Source organism: Thamnophis sirtalis, unplaced genomic scaffold, assembly GCF_051295495.1.
Source record: "Thamnophis sirtalis isolate CommonGarterSnake01/CBP01778 unplaced genomic scaffold, rThaSir2_p1.2 scaffold_2, whole genome shotgun sequence".
In the NCBI taxonomy this organism is placed as follows: domain Eukaryota; kingdom Metazoa; phylum Chordata; class Lepidosauria; order Squamata; family Natricidae; genus Thamnophis; species Thamnophis sirtalis.
Window position 1 is genome coordinate 1150679 of NW_028261382.1, and position 19052 is coordinate 1169730.

Genomic DNA, 19052 nt, shown 5'->3' on the forward strand with positions numbered 1-19052 from the left:
GGACAACTGGGCCAGACGTCTCTTGCAGAACCAGTGTATGTGGGGGGGGGGGGGTTGCGTTGCCTGAGCAAAGGGACGGGGCAGCACTGCTCTCGGGTCTAATGCAACTGGGGGGAGGGGGAGAGAACTGCCCCCCAGAAGTTGCTGTTGCCCCGGAGGTCCCATTGCTGTCTCTCTGGAGGCCGGGACTGGGCCGGCCGCTCCTCCCGCCCCGCCGTCGATCCGGGCCGGGGGCCAAGCGCCTGCAGCCTCCCCCTCCCCCCGCGGGGTCGGTGCCAGCTGCGCCAGGGCCCCTCCCGTCCCGGCGGGGCTGAGTCAGAGGCTGCGGCCGGGCCGGGCTTGGCCTCCGTCAAGGCGGGCGGGGACTGGGAGGCAGCCCGGCTACAAAAGAGCCGTCCGGGCGCCGCCCGCTCTTACTAGGCCGGCCGGCGCTCGGAGTCTGCAGCCCCGCCCGGTAAGTCCCGTCCTCCTCGCCGGCAACGGCCGCCGCTGCCCTCCTCGAGGCTCTGCAGCGGGGATGGCCGGCGCCCCGCAGCGCCCTCCCTCCCCTGCCCGGAGTCTCCCGCTGCGCCCCCGTCCTTGCCCCAGCCGCCGTCGGGCATAGCTGATGCCCGTCGGTGCCCGGCCTCGGGTGGGGGTCCCAGCTGGGTCCTGCCAGGGGGCGGAGAGAGGGCTTGTGGCCGAGCCCCCTCGGGGTCTCCGGGCTCTTGCAAGGATGGCGGGGAGCCCTTGGGGGGCGGGGCAGGGGGAGGATGTCCGCGGGACCCCCGGCTGCTCTTTGCTTCGGGACTCTCTTCTGTGGGCGGGTAGAAAATCGGGGCTGCTTTTCCCCGTCGGAGAGCGCGCCAAGCGGCGTTGGCTTTTTGCAACACCCCCCTCCCTCTCCCCCGGGTAGGTGCCGGGAATTCCCCTCCTGGGACCCTTCCTGCAAGGGGGAGGCGCCCCGTCCCCTTTTTCTCCTGGGCTCCATCGGGCCACCTTCAGGGCTCACACCCGTCGCTTCAGCTGGCAAGCGAGGGCGCGGTCCTGTGTAAGTCGGGGGCTCGCATGGGGCTGAATGCCTCAAAACGGGCATGAAGAAAGCCCCCTCCCCAAACCTGTGGAAGAAGCAGGCTGCTTGAAGCCCCACCTCCTTTTTTTCCTGCCCCGGAGCCCCTCATACCCTCCTCTTTGGGGTGTGTGGAGGAGGGTCAGGCACGTTCGCCTCGCCCGCTTTCAGCCCGGAGCTTCTGATGCCCGCTTGCCAACCCAGGTCCGAGGGCCGTAAAGGAAATCTGTGTGTGTGTGTGTGTCGGGGGGGGGGGATTGGACTCGGGAGGACGCAAAAGCTTTTCTCAAACTCTCCCGAGAGGAGCGGGGGGGGGGGGGCTGCAGAGCTGTTGCAATGGAGCCCCTTAATAAGGCCCGCTGATGCCCACCTCCCACCTCGCCCCACCCCGATTTAGTCAGCTTGGTGCTTTTCCTGTCTGCCAGCTGCAGCGGTGATGCCTCTCCTTGCACCGACCCTCCCTCGGGTGTGGCTCGGGGAGTGGGGGGGCGCGCTGGGCGCCGTCTCTGTGATGTCACCCAGTGTGATTCTCCCCCCCGCCTGGCATGTTACAGCAAGCAATGCGGTACGAGCTGTTGAGCAAAGCGGGCGCCACGCCCTGTGCTTGGCGCGGGTTTGCCAAACGTCTGGTGGAGAAGGGGGAGGGAGGGGGAGAAGGGGGGATTCTGCGGGGTGAGGGCGGGTGGGAGTAAGACCCTCCCCGCATCTGTGACCCTGTTTCAGCCGCATCCTCCCACCTCTTGCCAGGACTCTCTGCGGTCCCTTGAATGTCGGTATAGTTTATTGTCCTGCGGTATGTTTTTAGGGGAGAAAATGGAGTTTGTTGCACAACAGAAAGCTCTCCTTGTTCTTTGAACGGAGAGGCAGAGATCAGACCAGCTTCTGGTTCACTTTTGCTGCAAAACAGTTAAGCCAAACTCTGGGCTTAATTTACTCCGAAGGAGCTTGTGGAGGGTGGAGGAACCGTATCTCCTCTTCATGCAGTTGGTGAGCAGTAAAAACCTCACAGGGATATACAAAAAGCTACCCAACTCCACCCCACCCCACCCCCACCCCGAAATATTGTGGACTATCACCTTTGCAGCCTGGTTTGGAAATTGGGTGTCAAGAGCTGTGGCCTCAAAAGAGTTCTGGGAGCAGAGATGTGACTCTTTGCGCCTCAGCCTAGGAATCTGGGAATCTGGCCTGTATCTGTTGCTTTTGGAGACTTCCCAATGGCTCCTCCGTTGTCTCAGATAAGGACGGGCGTGAAAGGGAACCAGAGGTTCTTCTAAGTATCCTTCGTGTTGCTGCAGTGGCTGCTGAGTCTCCCATCAAAAGTGGGCCCAGCCCTCCCACTGCAACCAATCTGTTTGCTATTAAGCATGAATGTGTTTGGTATTAAAAGAGGCCCAAATGGGCTCCGGCTTCTTTGCAAAGGGGTTGGCAGCCCCCCCTCTCCGTCTCCGAGGGCCTCAGACTGGGGGAGAAGAAGAAATTCCACCAGCTTATTATAGAGAAATAAGACGTGGAAGAAGAAATTTAAATATGAAGCTGGGATCGTTGGAATTTCACCCCGAAAATCCATCCAGAATGAAGAAAATAAACAAGGGCAACAACAGAAGGAGGGAGAAAGACGAGGGAAAAGAAGGAAGGGTAAAGGGGAGGAAGTAAAGGAGGGGTAGTAAGGAGAGAGGAGAAGAAGGAGAGGAAGAGAGGAGCTGGGGAGAGGGAGGGGAGGGAGAAGAAATTCCACCAGGCAGGGAAGCCAAGAGGTGGCGCAGCCTCAGGTGACAGGGATGGAGACCTGGGTTCAAACCTCCACCCACCCTAAAAGATTTGGGGGGCTCAGGGCCCAGGGAAGCTGGAGCTAAACTATCCACCGATCTTCATCCGGGATTGATTCTCCGGTGGGGGCTGGGGAGCAAGGGGAAACAGACCCTATTTTGCAAAGAAGCTGCAGGCTTAGAAGAGGAGAACTCAGCGCAAAGACAAATTCAGAATATTATAAGATCTGGGATAAATTTTACTGACGGTTGGGACAGAAAAGGAAAGACTCAAAATAAGCAATGACTAAGATTTATAGAATGGAGATTAGAATTACGTATGAAACTATAACAGTGAAAATGTATAAGATAAGAACAAAGCAACATGGAGGGAAATAACAATATCCTTATATTTCTAAATACCAAATGGACCAATTGTAAATAATCATGGGGGGTTATAATATTTAACTTTATAGTCTAGTATGTATGGCAGAGACATTGCCAAGGCGGTTACACTCTGTCCAATGCTTTAATGTGTGTTTAATTTTAAAAAAACTCTTTAATTAAAAAAGAGGGGAGTGTCCAGTAAAGGCCTGGTGCGGGGTGGACCCTGGTTCAGCACCACCATTTCTGGAGGTGGCCAAGAAGGGGCTGGACAGCCATTTGTCCAGAATAATATGGGCCGAACATGCCACCTTTAAGACTTGTGGATTTCAACTCCCGGGATTCCTTAGCCAGCCATGGGAATTCTGGGAACTGAAGTCCACAAGTCTTTTAAGTGGGCAAATTTGGAGACCCCAAGCATAGAGTCCCTCGCCTTAACAAGGGGCTGGACTAGAAGACCTCCAAGATCCCTTAAACAACTCTTTTATTCTGCATTCTGAATTTACAGCGGTGCTGTACAATGTTTGGTTTTGAACACATTGCCTGATTTTTTGGGGGGTGAGGAGGACAATGAGTAGTAGATTTTCTTAGCTTCACACCCCCCCCCCACCTTCCTAGTGAAGGAAACATCTGCAGCTGTGGATGATGGCCTCTTCCTGCTGATCCTCCCTTCCCTGGGTTTTCCAGAGCCGCCTCTTCCCTGCCTGCATTCCTGCCCAACCACACCCAGGTTTCCTTCCAAGCCAGGAATCCATCCCCGCAGTTTGCAGCCCCTCCTTGGCAAGAGGAGAGCCCCCTCCCCTTTTTTCCCACCTGCCAGGCAATGGCTGCACCTCAGGGAGCGGCCAGGGGTGATGGCAGCGGTCCCAGCCAGGAGTCTGTCTGTCTGGGCAAAGCCAGTTTAGATCTTGGCCCAGCACGGATGAGCTTCGGGCTGTGAAACAGCCATTCGGCTTTTCTTAAGAGAAGGGTAATTTGCTGGAAGGATGGATTAAAAGGATTAAAAAAAAAACTAGTTGCAAAGGGTTTTTGGTGCACTGAACAGCAATTACTGTGGGATTATGGTCGTGTTTCTTAACTTATAAGAGGGTCGGATTTCAATTTCCAGAATTCCCCAGCCAGCTTGGCTGGCTGGGGAATTCTGGGAATTGAAATCCGACCATCTTCAGGTTGCATTCTGGGAGTTGAAGTCCACCCATCTTCAGGTTGCATTCTGGGAGTTGAAGTCCACCCATCTTCAGGTTGCATTCTGGGAGTTGAAGTCCACCCATCTTCAGGTTGCATTCTGGGAGTTGAAGTCCACCCATCCTTCATTTGCCAATCTTGAGAAATACTAGGGACCATTAAAGCTTGGGACTCCACATTCAAATCTCTACTCAAACATATTTCGAATTTTCTTAATTCCTGCTGGGCACCAACATCCTGGCCTACCTCACAGGGCTGTCGCAGGCCTAACTTTCACACCAGAAAGCTTGCCTTTTATTGGGAAAGTAAGAGGGAAGGTCTCTGGATCGAAGCATCTGCTTTCTGCCTTGGTGACTTCCAGATGTGGCCCTATCAAATTCTATTCTGCCCAAGAAGCACCAACTCCTTTGCACTGTCTTTGCCCCTGCTGGCTGAGGATTATGGGTATGAAAGTGTGTGTGTGGGGGGAGGGAATCAAGTTGGAGAAGACTGCACTGATACGGCCAAGACTTTGCCTTGAAGTTTTGCATCAGTCCTTGGGGGGAAATCTAACACAAGATAATTCACTGGGGTTGGAAGAGGCCCAAAAATTGGTCTGCTGCGTAAGCATCTTGTGCCCGATTGTGCTGAGCACACAACTCAGCCTTTCATTCCCACTCTCAGGAGTAGCTGGGATTTGATCCCCTTTGCTGTTTTCTCATGCCTGCACAGAGCAGCAGCGCCAGATAGAAGCAGAACAAGCCTCTGCGCCTCCCTTCCCAACCCTTCAATTTCTGCGCCGCAGTTGGTTAGTTAGGACTTGCTACAAACAAAAGAAAACTTGGCATTTCTGTTTTTTTTTTCCCCTTGAAGACGTTTCGCTTCTCATCCCAGGAGCTTCTTCAGCTCTCTGAAGCTTCTTGGAGCCAGAAGCGAAATGTCTTCAGAGAAAAACCAGAAAGTCCAGTGGGGAGGGGGAGGGGGGGTAGGAACAAAGGGAGCTGAGTTTAAAGTCCCAAAGGTGCTTTTTCAAAAAGGCAACTGGACTTTCTGTTTTTTTTCCCTTGAAGTCCTTTCGCTTCTCATTCGAGAAGCTCCGGTTCTTCGGTTCTGAAGAAGCTCCTCGGATGAGAAGCGAAAGGACTTCAAGGAAAAAAAACCAGAAAGTCCAGTTGCCTTTTGAAAAAAGCACCTTTGGGGCAACCACGACCTGGAGGACGGAGAACCTCCGGACTAGACACCTGGGTTTAAAATATGCCTTTTTTTTTTTGTTTTAAGCCTCAGGCAAGAAGTTGTTCTCTGTAAATTCAACCCCCCCCCTCCCGGTGTGGAGCTGAATGAAACATTTAATGGGAACCAAGTTGGATCTGAGAAGGACGCTTAGGGAAGGGAAGAGGCTGCCCCTTTAAGCTGCTGAACCAACGCCCCGGCGGGGCTCGAACGCTCCTCCATGAGGACTAGAATCCTCTCCTCCTGGCTGGAAACGCCCAGATTCTGCAGCGGCATAGTAGCAGCCGCACCGTGGCTCAGCAGTTCTCACCTGTAAGGGCGGCCTGCCACGTAGCTCAACCCTGGCGATCTTTTTTTCTCCCCGATCAAAGATCGCTCCCCGGGGGGAGTGACCCTTGCAGGATTCCCTTTGGATGAGGCATCTCCACACACACACACACACACACCGTCCTCGCACTGATTGGCCCTCCTGGGCCCGGGGGAGGCTCAGCGGGATCCGCCCGGGCTTCCAGCGGCGGGTTGGCAGGAGGGCTGCGCTTGGCACGGGTTGCGCGCGCGCGCGCCTGTGTGTGTGTGCCCGCGTGGGTGGGTGTGTTTCCGCCAGGCGTTCCTGGCATTCCGTCCTCTCCCCTCCTCCAGGCTGGAGCCCCGTTGCTGCTCCTGCTTCTGCCAGGTGTTGACGCTGGAAATGAAGACCGAGAGCGCTCCGGGGCTCCGGTGGAGGATAAAACCGAGTCGCGGGCGTTGGATGGGGATGAACGAGCAGCCCCGGGACTTCGGAGTTTAGATCATTTCGAGAAGAGAGGAGCGAGGTCCAGGAAGGAGATAGGAGATGCCCTGGTGGGCGCTGTGGAGCCTCCAAAGCAGCAGGCAGTATACCTGGGCATAGGATTGCCAGCAGAGAAATAGCAAGAAGGAAAGCTCTTCTCTTTGGCTTAAAGTGACATTTTTCAACTTTGGCCAACTTTAAGGACTCCAATTCCCAGAATTCCCCAGCCAGCTTTGGAGACCCCCGATGGGGGGTCCCCAATTGCCCATCTCTCAAACCCCTTCTGGATTTTGCAAGCTGGCTGCTTGCTTTGCCCAGAGAGTGGATTTGAAAAGGAAAGTTTGCAAACAATAGTCTGGGTTTTTTGGCTGCATTTGGGGGCAGCCCTGGAAGCCTTCTCCGAGCTAAGGAATTTGGCATTGCCTCCTTCTTGGAAGAGGGAGAGGAATGGTATGGCAGGATCCCAGCCTCCAAGGACCACCGTCCCTCCGCCCAGCCCGGAAGGAACAGGATGCTTGCAAAGACTGATAGGAGTTGGGGACAGAGAGGAACAACTTCTCTGAAGCCTGGCCAGGGGTGGGAGGGGCAGGCAGCCCCCCTCCTGCTCCACAGTGGGAGTGGAATCTGGGCTCTGCAGGATGGAAAACCTTCCTCAGCTTTGCTGGATGGGGGCCCTCCGCTCTGCCCTGCAACATTTCTCTCCCCCCTTTTTTTCTTCTTTTGACTTTCAAGATTCTTCCCCGTCTTTTCTAGAGCATGTGCTGAATGCTTTCCTTCCTTCTCTCCCTCCTTCTTTTCTTTCACTTTTCTTTTTCTTCCCCCCTTGAAGCCTTCAGAACTGAGGAACAAATGAGGTTGGTGGGGCCTGGAACATTCTTGGCAAACCGTGGCTTCCCATCCTGGCCTCACCCTTAATAGCTGGCTTATTAATTGTGCAGCAGGCTGCTGGCTTCGACTTCCTCAGTCTTTCCAAAGTTGTTCAGCGGAGTTCTTGTGCAGCTTGCAAGGGGCCCAGCCTCTTTTCAAAGCTCACTTCCTTAATTAAACTGTGCCCGTTTTTTATGTGCTTAGTTGTATTATTGAACTTAAACCTCTTGCCCCAAGTCTTCAACGGCAGAAAGAATATTCTGAAGAATAGCAGAATATCTCCTGGTAGGAAATTCCATGTTTCCTCAGTTGCAAAGTACTTTGAGCTTCATTTGATATATGATATCTCGGGCTGCTCACCCCTAAGATAAGAAACTCTGTTCCTCTCTATTATTTTTTCTTCTTCTTCTTCTTCTTCTTCTTCTTCTTCTTCTTCTTCTTCTTCTTCTTCTTCTTCTTCTTCTTCTTCTTCTTCTTCTTCTTCTTCTTCTCCTCCTCCTCCTCCTCCTCCTCCTCCTCCTCCTCCTTCTCCTTCTTCTCCTCCTTCTTCTTCCCCTCTTCCTCCTTTTCTTCTCCTTCTTCCTCTCCCTCTCCTTCTCCTCCCTCTCCTTCTTCCTCTTCTTCTGCCACTGCTTCTTCTCCTCCTCCTTCTTCCTCTTCTTCTTCCTCCTCCTTCAACGAATTGCAGTAAGATTCTCCCTAACTACGTATCTGAAATATGTAATTGAAAGCCAAAACTGGGGCTAGTCAGTTTCAGGTGCTTTTTAAAACCTGCAACTTGAAGTTTTAGGTTACGGTTTGGCCAGGGAGAACAAACCCTCGAAGTCTGAAAGTTTCTGATTTTCCTGGCTGTACCTGTTAGGATCCAGGATTGGCTCCGTTGGGCCAGCTGGAAACAAAGGAAGCGTTTGTTTGGAAGCTTCGGGGGAATCCAGAAGTGAAACGCTGGTGAACAAGGATGGCCATTCATTGACCAGGCCATGCGGTCAAGGCGGAGGGGTTGGGCTACAGAATCAGCGGCCCTTAAAATCTCAACATCTCCAGAAGATTGAGATGGATTTTTATGACGCTTTCTTTTTTCTGTTCTTCCCTCCAGCTTCTTGTCAAGATGTCGACTGTCCACGAAATCCTCAGCAAGCTCACCCTGGAGGGAGATGTAAGTATTGCGGACGGGGTGGGTTCGAAACACGAGCCCCCTCCTAAGCACTCCCACGTGCGATGAATCCGTTGGCGATGTCCATTTTGCTCTCCGAATTCAATGGGGCCTGACCCTAACCCTAAGTGGGTTTGCCCCCCCTAAGGGGATTCTGAGGTGGCGCAGTGGGTAGAGTGCAGTACTGCAGGCCACTTCAGCTGACTGTTATCTGCAGTTCAGCGGTTCTAATCTCACTGGCTCAAGGTTGACTCAGCCTTCCATCCTTCCGAGGTGGGTGAAATGAGGACCCGGATTGTTGTTGGGGGCAATATGCTGACTCTGTAAACCGCTTAGAGAGGGCTGAAAGCCCTATGAAGCGGTATATAAGTCTAACTGCTATTGCTATTGCTATTCCCCCCCGGAAATGTAGATAGGGCAGGCTCAAAAAGTCATCACCCCACTCCCTTGTAGCACTGATGATGTTACCTAACTGGGCAATAAAACGCCTGCAAAAAAGAACCCAGCTCAGAGAGCCTCAAGAAGGACCCAGTTCAGCCCCCGCCTGCAAAATATTCTCCTTTAAAGGGCCACTGAGGGCAATTAACAGCATTCGTCCATCGAGTGGCTGCAAGGCTGACCTGGGTGTGTCCCTCCGTCCGTCCACGTGTCCTCCAGGCCAGAATGGGCTCAGCTGACCAACAGGCTCAGCAGGTTCTCTGCCAAGAGTCTCTCCTGGGGCCCCTCAGTTCTTTCCTCCCCCCCCCCCGTTCCAAGCTCTTCCCACTTCCAGGGCCAAAGAATCTCCTTTGTTTCGGAGAGGAGGCAGCCTTTAACTTTTCCACTCCTTGTTGGTTTTGGCTTCATGAATCAGCGGCTTCTTCTGGGAAATTGCCGGCGGTGCCAAGCCCGGCCTGGCCTCATGCCAGCTCCTGCCTGGGGAGAGGGGAAGGTGGCAGGGTGGGTTCGCTTGGGAACACGCCTTTCCGCCCCCCCCCCTCTCGCAGGCTGGATTTCCCAAGAAAAGCAAAAGCTTCTCTTCTACGCAGCCCCCCTGGCGCGGAACCTGCCATGCAGCCTTGCAAGAGGAGCCCATTGGAGATCTTCCCCCCCCTCTCCCCCCTCCCCGGAAGTGGCTTTTGGCAGCCTGAAATATTTATCACCGAAGCCACTTCTGCTTTTGAGCATTTGGGGAAGCGAGATGGGCTGGCTGCATGAACAGTCAGTCCTCTTCCCCAATCAGGGACGTGGGACTACAGAGCCCATCAGCACTAGCCAGGGCAGTCCTTGCAGCTGGGCTTAAGAGGGGGGGGCTGAAATTCAGCCCACCGTGTGGGGTGCAAACATGAGCTGGGCTGAACTCCCTTTAATTGCAGAAGACCATTAGCCCAGAGGTTTGTTAATGAGTAGATTGCCAAGAATTTGAATACAGAACCTGAAGAATTAAGGTTGAAAGAGAGGGAGAGAGAGAGAAGAAGAAGAGGAGGAAGAAGAAGAGGAAGAGGAAGGAGGAGGAGGAGGAGAGAGAGAGAGAGAGAGAGAGAAGGAAAGAGGGGGGGAGAGACCTGCAGCCCTCCTGAATTAGGGGGCTCATTAATGGGGGGGCGGGGAGAACTCTGAATGTCTTTCCTGCAAGATGGTTGCAGGACAAAATGCGATTACTTGATTAGCTTCAACCCACATCTTCCCTCTGTTGATTTGGGGGGGTTAGAGACACCCATCTTTCTTTCTGATCCTCAGTGAAGCCCCTTGCAGTCAGGGACCTCATGTGGGGGGCCCTTGACCCCCCCTGTTTTGTTCCCCCCCCACCATCCTGCTTTTGTCCCAGCCATCTGTGGCAGCCTGGCGTTTGCAAATGCCTGATTGAAGGAAGCCCTTTGAGCCCATAAGGCAGTGTTTCTCAACCTTGGCGACTTTAAGTCCCGTGGACTTCAACTCCCAGAATTCCCCCAGCCAGCAGAGCTGGCTGGGGGAATTCTGGGAGTTGAAGTCCACGGGACTTAAAGTCGCCAAGGTTGAGAAACACTGCCATAAGGGAAGGAGCCCCACTTCCTTGGGGCCAAAGCTGGCAGAGCACCAGCCTCACCCAAGCTGGGGACCTGCAGAGGGGTCGGTGCCAGCCCTTCAGGGGGCGGGGCAGCAGCACCCCAGAGGGGGCCTACAAAGTGTGAATGGCCCTTGTCTTTCTCCCCCCCCCCATGAGCAATGAGTTGGCTCAGCAGGTCTCCTCATTGAAGGTTGCCTTTTTTCTCCACCACCCCCCAGCACTCCCTGCCCCCCAGCGCCTATGCCACCGTCAAAGCCTACGGGAACTTCGATGCTGACCGCGATGCTCTGACCTTGGAAACCGCCATCAAGACCAAAGGTGGGTGCCAACTAGGGTGCTGTGAAGTTGGCTCCAAAGTCAACCTCCTTCTGGCTGGGCATGGAGACAAGATTAGAGGGTGTGTGTGTGGGGAGGGAAACACTTCAGGTCCCTTCTGCTCCTGGGGTGGGGGCTGGCCAGAGAGGGGCCCTGCAGCTCTTGAGCAACCCTTAGAAACAATTGGAAGCAGATGTAGGTTTTTTTGGGGGGGGGCAATGGCTGAATCTGGTTGCAGAATTGCGGGATGGGGGGATGGGCAGTTTGGCTGGGAGGGCCCTGCAGGCTTCCAGAGGTGGCTTCCAGGAGGCCACGCAGCCCCCTGCCCCACCCTCTGATCGCCTGAAAGGGCGGGGCACGCAAGGGAAGGGGGGGGAGAAGGAAAGGAAAGAGAAGCCAATGAGGCAGGTGGAGTTTGGACAGGTTTCTAGACCCCCTGATGGGAGGTGGGGGCTTGGGAAGCAGATGTGCGAAGGCGAGGCAGAGTGGAGGAGCCTTGGCTGGCCCTGATCCAGCTCTCTCTCTCTCTCTTGGCACGGCTGGCCCTGGTGAGGGAGGAAGAGGCCACTTCGGTCCTCCCTGCCCTGCCAGAAGCTTTCGGCAGCTGTGAGTCAGCAGCCCACGAAGGCTGCATTTTTTTCCAACCCTGGAATGCAACCCCAACTCCCAGAATTCCCCAGCCAGCCATGGGAACTGAAGTCCCCGCTTCCAGTTGGCAGTGGAATGCTGGGAGTTGAAGTCCACCCATCTAAAAGTTGAATTCTGGGAACTGAAGTCCACCCACTTCAGGGTGGCCAAGGTTGAAAAACAATGCTATTGTCAGGGTTCCAAATAGCACCCAAAATTAAACCAGAGTCCAAAGTATTCCTCAAAGTTCCAATTGATGAAGAGAGCCATGTTGGCACATCTGGGAAAACCCGAATCTGAAAGCTTCCCGGTTTTCCCCACCCAGTTGAAAGTTCAAGATCTTGCCCCCCACACCCACAAGTCCATCACGTGGTCCCATCTCCCACTGCCATCCAATTCCAGTCAGGTGCAGAGGTACAAAGACAAAGGATGACCTTGGCTTTCTAAGAAGAATGTTGTTATGGCTACATAGCATCTAACTCCATACAATCCCATTTTCCCACCATAGAAAAGGCACAGTAGAAGAATAGAAAGTGTGGCAGTCCAGAGATCCAAAAGAAAAGAGGGCTGCAGGCCTGGCAGGTATAAAAAGACTAAGAGATAGAGAGATAGATAGATAGATAGATAGATAGATAGATAGATAGATAGATAGAGAGAGAGAGAGAGAGAGAGAGATGACAGATAGATAGATAGATGATAGATAGATAGATAGATAGATAGATAGATAGAGAGAGATGATAGATAGATAGATAGATAGATAGATAGATAGATAGATAGATAGATAGATAGATAGATAGATATAGATAGATGACAGATAAAGAGAAAGATTGATAGATAGATGATAGAGATAGAGATAGATAGATAGATGACAGATAGAGAGAGAGAGAGAGATAGAGAGAGATAGATAGATAGATAGAGAGAGAGAGGATAGATAGATAGAAAGATAGATGACAGATAGAGAGATAGATAGATAGATAGATGAGAGAGAGAGAGAGAGAGAGAAAGAATGGAGGCAAAGTTTGCCTTGGGCTGAGGTGTGTCCTTTTTTCTCTCTGCAGGGGTGGATGAAGTGACCATCGTCAACCTTTTGACAAACCGCAGCAACGAACAACGGCAGGACATTGCTTTTGCTTACCAGCGGAGAACAAAGAAGGTACGAAGGCTGGGACTCCAGTTCCCAGAATTCCCTTGGGCGAGGCGGGAACTTGGCATCAAGTCATCGCATAACCAACCGTGGCTCATTTGAACCCTGCTAAACGTGGCTTAGGGCGACGTGTCTAGATCTTGGCGTAGTTTGTAGTGACAACCTGAAGTCTCCGATTTGTAAACCACAATTGATGGCTTGTGGGAACTGAGCGGCTTGGAGGGGGGGGGGAGAGCAGAGATCTGCTAATTCAGAAGGCGTCCTAAGTGGTTGACCCTTAACCCGTAGGAACTGGCTGCTGCTTTGAAAGCTGCCCTCTCCGGCCACCTGGAAACGGTCATCTTGGGCCTCTTGAAGACGCCGGCACAGTATGACGCCTCTGAGCTGAAGGGAGCCATGAAGGTCAGTGACATCCTGGTGTGTGTGTGTGTGTGTGTGTGTGTGTGTGAGCCCCCTTTCCTTCCACCTCTTCACCCATCACATCGGCCCCCCTCCCGGTCAAGATCAAGAGGTCTTCTGCTCCCAGGGCGAAATTGACACGTCGCTCCTCTCCCAAATTCCATCCACCCTGCCCTGCCCACAAGGATGCTTGGTCTGAAGGCCCCAGCCACACAGACAGGGGACGTTTGGGAGTTATGGGCATGGGAGTACCACCCATTGGCAGGTTTGGGAACAAGGGTTTGGATGCCCAGGAAGGGACTGAAGGAGTTCGGGCCTCCAGAATCTCTCTCTCTTGGGACCTGGTGCAATAGAAAAGAAATAAATACAATTAAACAAACAAATAAACAGCAAGGGTATAATGCCAGGTAGAATGCTGGCATTTTCTTTATCCAACACTTTCCTCTAGTGTCCACAAGCTGCATTACATCGCTTGACCATCGCTTTGCCTTCTAGCGTGGAGGGAGGAGCGAGGAATTCTCTTTCTCTCAGTGTTTAAGAACACAGTAAAAATAATAATAATAGGGTGGTGGGGGGAAACAGAATTAAAAGAGATTAACAAGCATTGGAAAATCGAGTAAGCATTTAACCTTACATTGGCCCTGTGAATGAAAACGTGTTAGGTTTCCTTAGGTTTGCAGCAGGGGTCAAATCCAGCAGGTTCTGACAGGTTCTGGAGAACCGGTAGTGGAAATTTTGAGTAGTTCGGAGAACCGGCAAATGCCACCTCTGGCTGGCCCCGCCCCCATCTATTAGCAATAGCAGTTAGACTTATATACCTCTTCATAGGGCTTTCAGCCCTCTCTAAGCGGTTTACAGAGTCAGCATATCGCCCCCACAGTCTGGGTCCTCATTTCACCCACCTCGGAAGGATGGAAGGCTGAGTCAACCTTGAGCCGGTGAGATTAGAACCGCTGAACTGCAGATAACAGTCAGTTGAAGTGGCCTGCACCCTAACCACTGTGCCACCTCTCTGCTTCCCGAGTCCCAGCTGATCGGGAGGAAATGGGGATTTTGCAGTATCCTTCCCCTGCCACGCCCACCAAGCCACGCCCACAGAACCGGTAGTAACAAAAAATTGAATCTCACCACTGGTTTGCAGGATTCCTGTTGTAAACCACAGATTTACTCTCAGTTGAGCCAAAGAAAGTGGATACTGCAATTGGAAGAAAAACACTAGGAGGAAGAAAAAAAATGAAAATCAAGTTAGGATGCAGTCATTAACCACAAAAACTAGCTTTGTGTGACTCATAAGTCCTTCCGACCATCAGGAATGGTGGCAGCCGCTTTCTAAGTCTGGAGCTGGAGTTTCCCCAGTCATTCCCAGGAGGGTGGGAGGGTTGAACTGGAGCTCAGTTCAAGCAAGGCCGCTGACTGGCCGTGACTAAGACTTTCCCGAAGGTTTTGCCAGGGATGTGAGTCAGACCACGATCCACCTAAACCGAGATGGCTGTAGAGCATCATGTGGGTTTTTCTCTTGCCTTCCAGGGCCTGGGAACCGATGAAGACACCCTCATTGAGATCATCTGCTCACGGACAAACCAGGAACTGGCCGTCATCAACAAAGTTTACAAGGAAAGTAAGTTGGCCAGGATGCTCGTGGGAAGAGAGAGTTAAAGTTTAATAAGATTTATATGCCGCCCAATTACAATACAAAAATAAATAAAAATAAATAAAAATAAAAATACAGGGAAAGAAAAGATAGATTTAAAACAACACATCATACACTCCAAGTCTCTCCCTTAAGTAGCCAGGGGTTTTCTTAAGGATGGACAGCAACAATTACTTCTTACTGAAGGAAAATATTCCCAATTATAGCTGCTAAACAAGGACTTCCCTTAGTCAGGAACCTGGCAGATGCCTCTTAGAGCATCAAGCCATGGTTATTCTTGCCTCTGTAGGGAGCTTCAGGACTGCAGTCGGATGTGACCAACATTCAGTGTTTGTCAGATTAAACCCAGAGGTGGTTTCCCCATCTTTAACCTTCATTCTGCTTCGTTTTTTAGTGTACAAAACAGAACTGGAAAAAGACATCATCTCTGACACTTCTGGGGATTTCCGGAAACTGATGGTTGCGCTGGCCAAGGTAGGAACCTCCTTGGAAAATTGGTTGTTTCTCAACCTTGGTCACTTTGAGACCTGTGGACTTCAACTCCCAGAATTCCCCAGCCAGCTGTGCTCACGATGACAGGCTCAGCTATGATCCCCAAATGGTTCTGACCCCCCAAATTGATTTGATTTGGATCTCAGACTCTGAGGGTTGATGCTGCAGCGACGGGGAATTCCTGCAGGGGTGCCAAAGTTTGGGGCTGGACTAGATGCCCTCGGTGGGCCTTCCCTACTACCCAGGACTCTGTGATAGATAATAGGGACTTATTTTGTGTTTCTGTCCTCTTGTTTCAAGGGCAGGAGAAACGAAGACTGTTCTGTAGTGGACTTTGAACTCATCGACCAAGATGCTCGGGTAAGTCCTTCCTTCTGTGGCTGAAAATAATGTATTTATTTCTAGCATTTGGGGCCACCCATCTCCCACAAGCGATTAAAACAATCCCTCGTTCCCCAAATGCGACATAAAATGATCTGCCTCTCCCATTTTGCTTCTCCGTCTGTGGCGTCTATCTGACCACCCAAGTTTCCCTTTATAGTTGTCCTTGTTTTTCCGGCCACCTTGGCAAAAGCTGGCAGATTCCACCCGCAGAATTCCGCCTGAGCTTTTGGGGTGCTTGGGTTGAGGAGCACCATTCCAGTGGTGGACGGGAGCTGACCCCAGACATATCCCTGTCCTCCCCAGGACCTCTACGATGCCGGAGTGAAGCGGAAGGGCACCGATGTTCCCAAGTGGATCAATATTATGACCGAGAGGAGCATCCCGCATCTCCAGAAAGGTAAAATGGACCCTCTCCGGACATCTGGGAGGTGGTGCAGTCCAAGCAAGTCAATGCCCAGGACCAACGCAACGGGGCTTCTGGGAGTTGAAGTCCACAGGTCTTAACATTGCCAAAGTTGGACACCTCTGGCCTAGAGGGTCAGCTTTTAGAAGAAGGTCTAAGCTTCTTCAGCTCCGAAGGACCAGAGGGGACAATCACGGCAGACTCCTCTGCCAGCCAATATATCAGACTAGGAAGGAGGTCTGCGCTCTGGGTGGCACCTTCATTTTCCAGAGCTTTCTTGCCCATTGAGAGTAGATCCTTGAGAAGCTCCTTAAGGGCAACCAGCTTCTTTGATAAGTAAACAGAGTACGTAATTCTCTGTTACTCATGGAGTTGTCATTTTCCAACCTGAAGGAGAAACAGAAGAATTAAATCCAACTTGGGATCCTTCTTCCTGGCACCTGGAAGTGCCATGATTGATCTAACCCACCATTAGGTCCCAATCTTCTTCTTCTTGAACTTTTGTCTTCACCCAAGCAATTGTTTTGACTTTCCTTTTCCTTGCCTTGGTAGTCTTCGAAAGGTACAAGAGCTACAGTCCTTACGATATGCTGGAGAGCATCAAGAAGGAAGTCAAAGGAGATCTGGAGATCGCCTTCGTTAATCTCGGTAAGGAAACGGAGGAAGAGGGGACAATCTTAACATGGACATGGGCATCTTGGGCGGGCTGTCTCCAAAGCAGAGGACTCATTTGCTGGAAGCCAACATTGGCCTGATGGAAGGGAAATTGGGGTGAAGACAGTTCCTGGATTTTCCCCCCCCTTTAAAGCAGAAGTAGGGATGTGAGAACACCAGGGCACTGAAGAGATCTCCCTGGCTCTGAGAAATTGGTTCGGTGAGGAGAAGGCTTTCAACCTTGGTTGTCTTCAAGATGCAGATCTGTGACGCCTTTTAGGCTGCACAAGGTCAGGGCATAAAATAATCGCCAGCTGAATTTGAGGCGCACGTCCTTGGATGGATTTATTGCATCCCGCCATCTCTCGAAGAAGAAGTTGCATTTCTAATTAACACCAGATAGCCGCATTTCAGCAAAATACAAATACATAGTTCAAAATCCGTGTCCGTTATGAGTGTCCAATGGAATGCAAATGTTGAAAGATTATTTGCTTTCTAAATACATTGCAATGATTGGGCCCCTGCAAAATTCGTTATGGACATCACAAAATTCCAATTGATTTCCTTTTTTAACGGAGGAGAAATCAAGAATTAAGGTGACCCTAATTTCAGTTTCTTCCAGTTTAGAAAGTGGGGTCTTGAGATTTTAGCCCGGTCTTCACCCTGTGTGTAAATTGTCTCCGAGTGTTGTACATTTACAAAAGGTTTTTAGGGTTTCCTTGTTTTTGTCTGTCACGAATCTCACCTTCATTTTTGACCTTATTCCTCCCACAGTCCAGTGCATTCAGAACAAACAGCTCTACTTTGCCGATCGGCTTTATGACTCCATGAAGGTAAGGCCCCTGGAGAGGCAGCCTGGCTCAAGTGCAGGAGGGCAGGGAGGGTCAAAAAAGTCAAGATGGCGGCCCCGATGGTGGAATCGAAGCTTAGCTCAATTCTTACATCCATCTTTTTAACCCTACCCCCCCCCCCAACATCCCTGCAGAGTGAGATTATGGTGGAGATGCATGTTAGAGATACAGTTGAAGAGATTATAGAGTACAAATGTCAATCTTTTGAGGTAGAACGCTGACTTAACTGAGTTTAATCGATTGATCCGTCACTTAAAAGCAGGTCAGGAGAGAAGACGTTGCTTCGAAACTATACCGATCTTAGAATTGGACGTTTCTTCCCTGATACTGAATTGTTCTATCATCAAATAATTTCTAGAGCCCCCCCAGGGGTCTCTCCCCCCACCCACCCATCAGGATGCAGAAATGGGAAAGACATTCAACCCTTTGGCATGAATTCTTCTTCTTATGCAAATGTTCCCCAAGTTGCTTTCCCCATCTTTCTCTCAAGGAATTCTAAATTTTACTTCAGAAGAAGTAAGAAATGCTTTTAGAAGAAGGAAATGCTTTTAAAGTTCGGTTTCAGCATCAGGTATTTTAATTTTCAGGGCAAAGGTACCCGGGACAAGGTCTTAATCCGAACCATGGTTTCTCGAGCTGAAGTTGACATGTTGAAAATTAAGAGTGAATTCAAGAGGAAACACGGAAAATCCCTCTATTATTTTATCCAGGTGGGTAGACCAGAAGAGGATGGATTGGGCCTCAGCCGCTGGAATTAAAGTCCCTTCAAGAGAGTCACCTCCCCATCGAGGAGGGGGGCCTTTTCTTCCAAGCCCTGCACCCCCCCCCCCCAAATGTGGGTTGGGAATCCCCGATATGTCTCATTGCTGTGATCTGGCGATTAAAGGGGTGTGTGCGGAATTGAGCCTAATTTTGTGCACAGGTTGTCCTCAACTTACAACTACAATGAGCCCAAAATTTACGTGGCTAAGTGAGATATTTGTTAAGTGAGTTTTGCCCCATTTATGACTGTCCTTGCCACTTTCGTTGCAAAATTGCACCGCCCGCCAACCGTCATCAATACGAACCAGTTGCCAAGCATCTGAAGTTTGGTCACGTGACCATGGGGATGCTGCAAGCGTCATAAGTGTGAGAAATGGTCCTAAGTCACGTTTTTCAGCGCTGTTGTAACTTCAGGAGAACTTTTGTAAGGCTGCCTGGACTGCTGTGGTTGCATCGTTCAGAGGTTTAATTTGCTGTTTTCTCTTGGGTTTTTCCACAGCAAGACACGAAGGGAGATTACCAGCGGGCCCTCCTGAATCTCTGCGGCGGAGAAGACTGAAGCCCGGGAGGAAACTGCCCACCAACCACTTCAAGCTGGAAACGTGCTTTTTTTTCACCCCCCCCTCCACCTCTGCTGCTTTCCCTTCTCCCCCTTTGTAGGAGCCCCAGCTAACTCCGCTCCTGCCTGCTCTGTACTCCCAGCCTGGCTCGCTTTCCGTGTCGCCTTCTTCTTCCCGCTCAGCTCCTGCCCAGTAGCTAGTCCCGTGGGAGTCACAAGGCCGAAGCAGCTAACATTCCTTACGGGGGGGAAGGATCCACCACGAGGTTCCATCCCTGGTGGGGTCTGGTTGAAAGGTCGAAATAAAGGAGAAAAAAAAAGATATGAGGTTTTTACTTTAAAGGAAACTCTGTGTGTTTGTGTGGTTCTTCAGTCTGGCTCTGGCAACGCAGGTTGTCTGGGATGGGATAAGGACTCCTGCCGTG

General features: G+C 51.5%; 1 protein-coding gene across 1 annotated transcript; it reads left to right on the forward strand.

The window, feature by feature from the left end:
• Positions 1 to 342: 342 nt before the first annotated feature.
• ANXA2 (annexin A2) lies at positions 343 to 18681 on the forward strand. Its single transcript, XM_087703968.1, has 13 exons — positions 343 to 454; positions 8304 to 8363; positions 10605 to 10704; positions 12387 to 12481; positions 12761 to 12874; positions 14399 to 14489; positions 14917 to 14996; positions 15315 to 15374; positions 15702 to 15795; positions 16354 to 16449; positions 17230 to 17288; positions 17894 to 18016; positions 18568 to 18681. The coding sequence occupies exons 2-13, from the start codon at positions 8316 to 8318 to the stop codon at positions 18625 to 18627; spliced, it is 1020 nt and encodes a 339-aa protein (XP_087560094.1). The 5' UTR covers positions 343 to 454; positions 8304 to 8315; the 3' UTR covers positions 18628 to 18681.
• Positions 18682 to 19052: the final 371 nt, after the last annotated feature.

Coding starts and splice junctions, on each gene's coding strand:
- ANXA2 (XM_087703968.1), top strand. CDS start 8,316: ATGTCGACTGTCCACGAAATCCTCAGCAAGCTCACCCTGGAGGGAGAT. Junction 12,875..14,398: donor AGCTGAAGGGAGCCATGAAG/GTCAGTGACATC, acceptor CTTGCCTTCCAG/GGCCTGGGAACCGATGAAGA. Junction 15,375..15,701: donor TCATCGACCAAGATGCTCGG/GTAAGTCCTTCC, acceptor TGTCCTCCCCAG/GACCTCTACGATGCCGGAGT.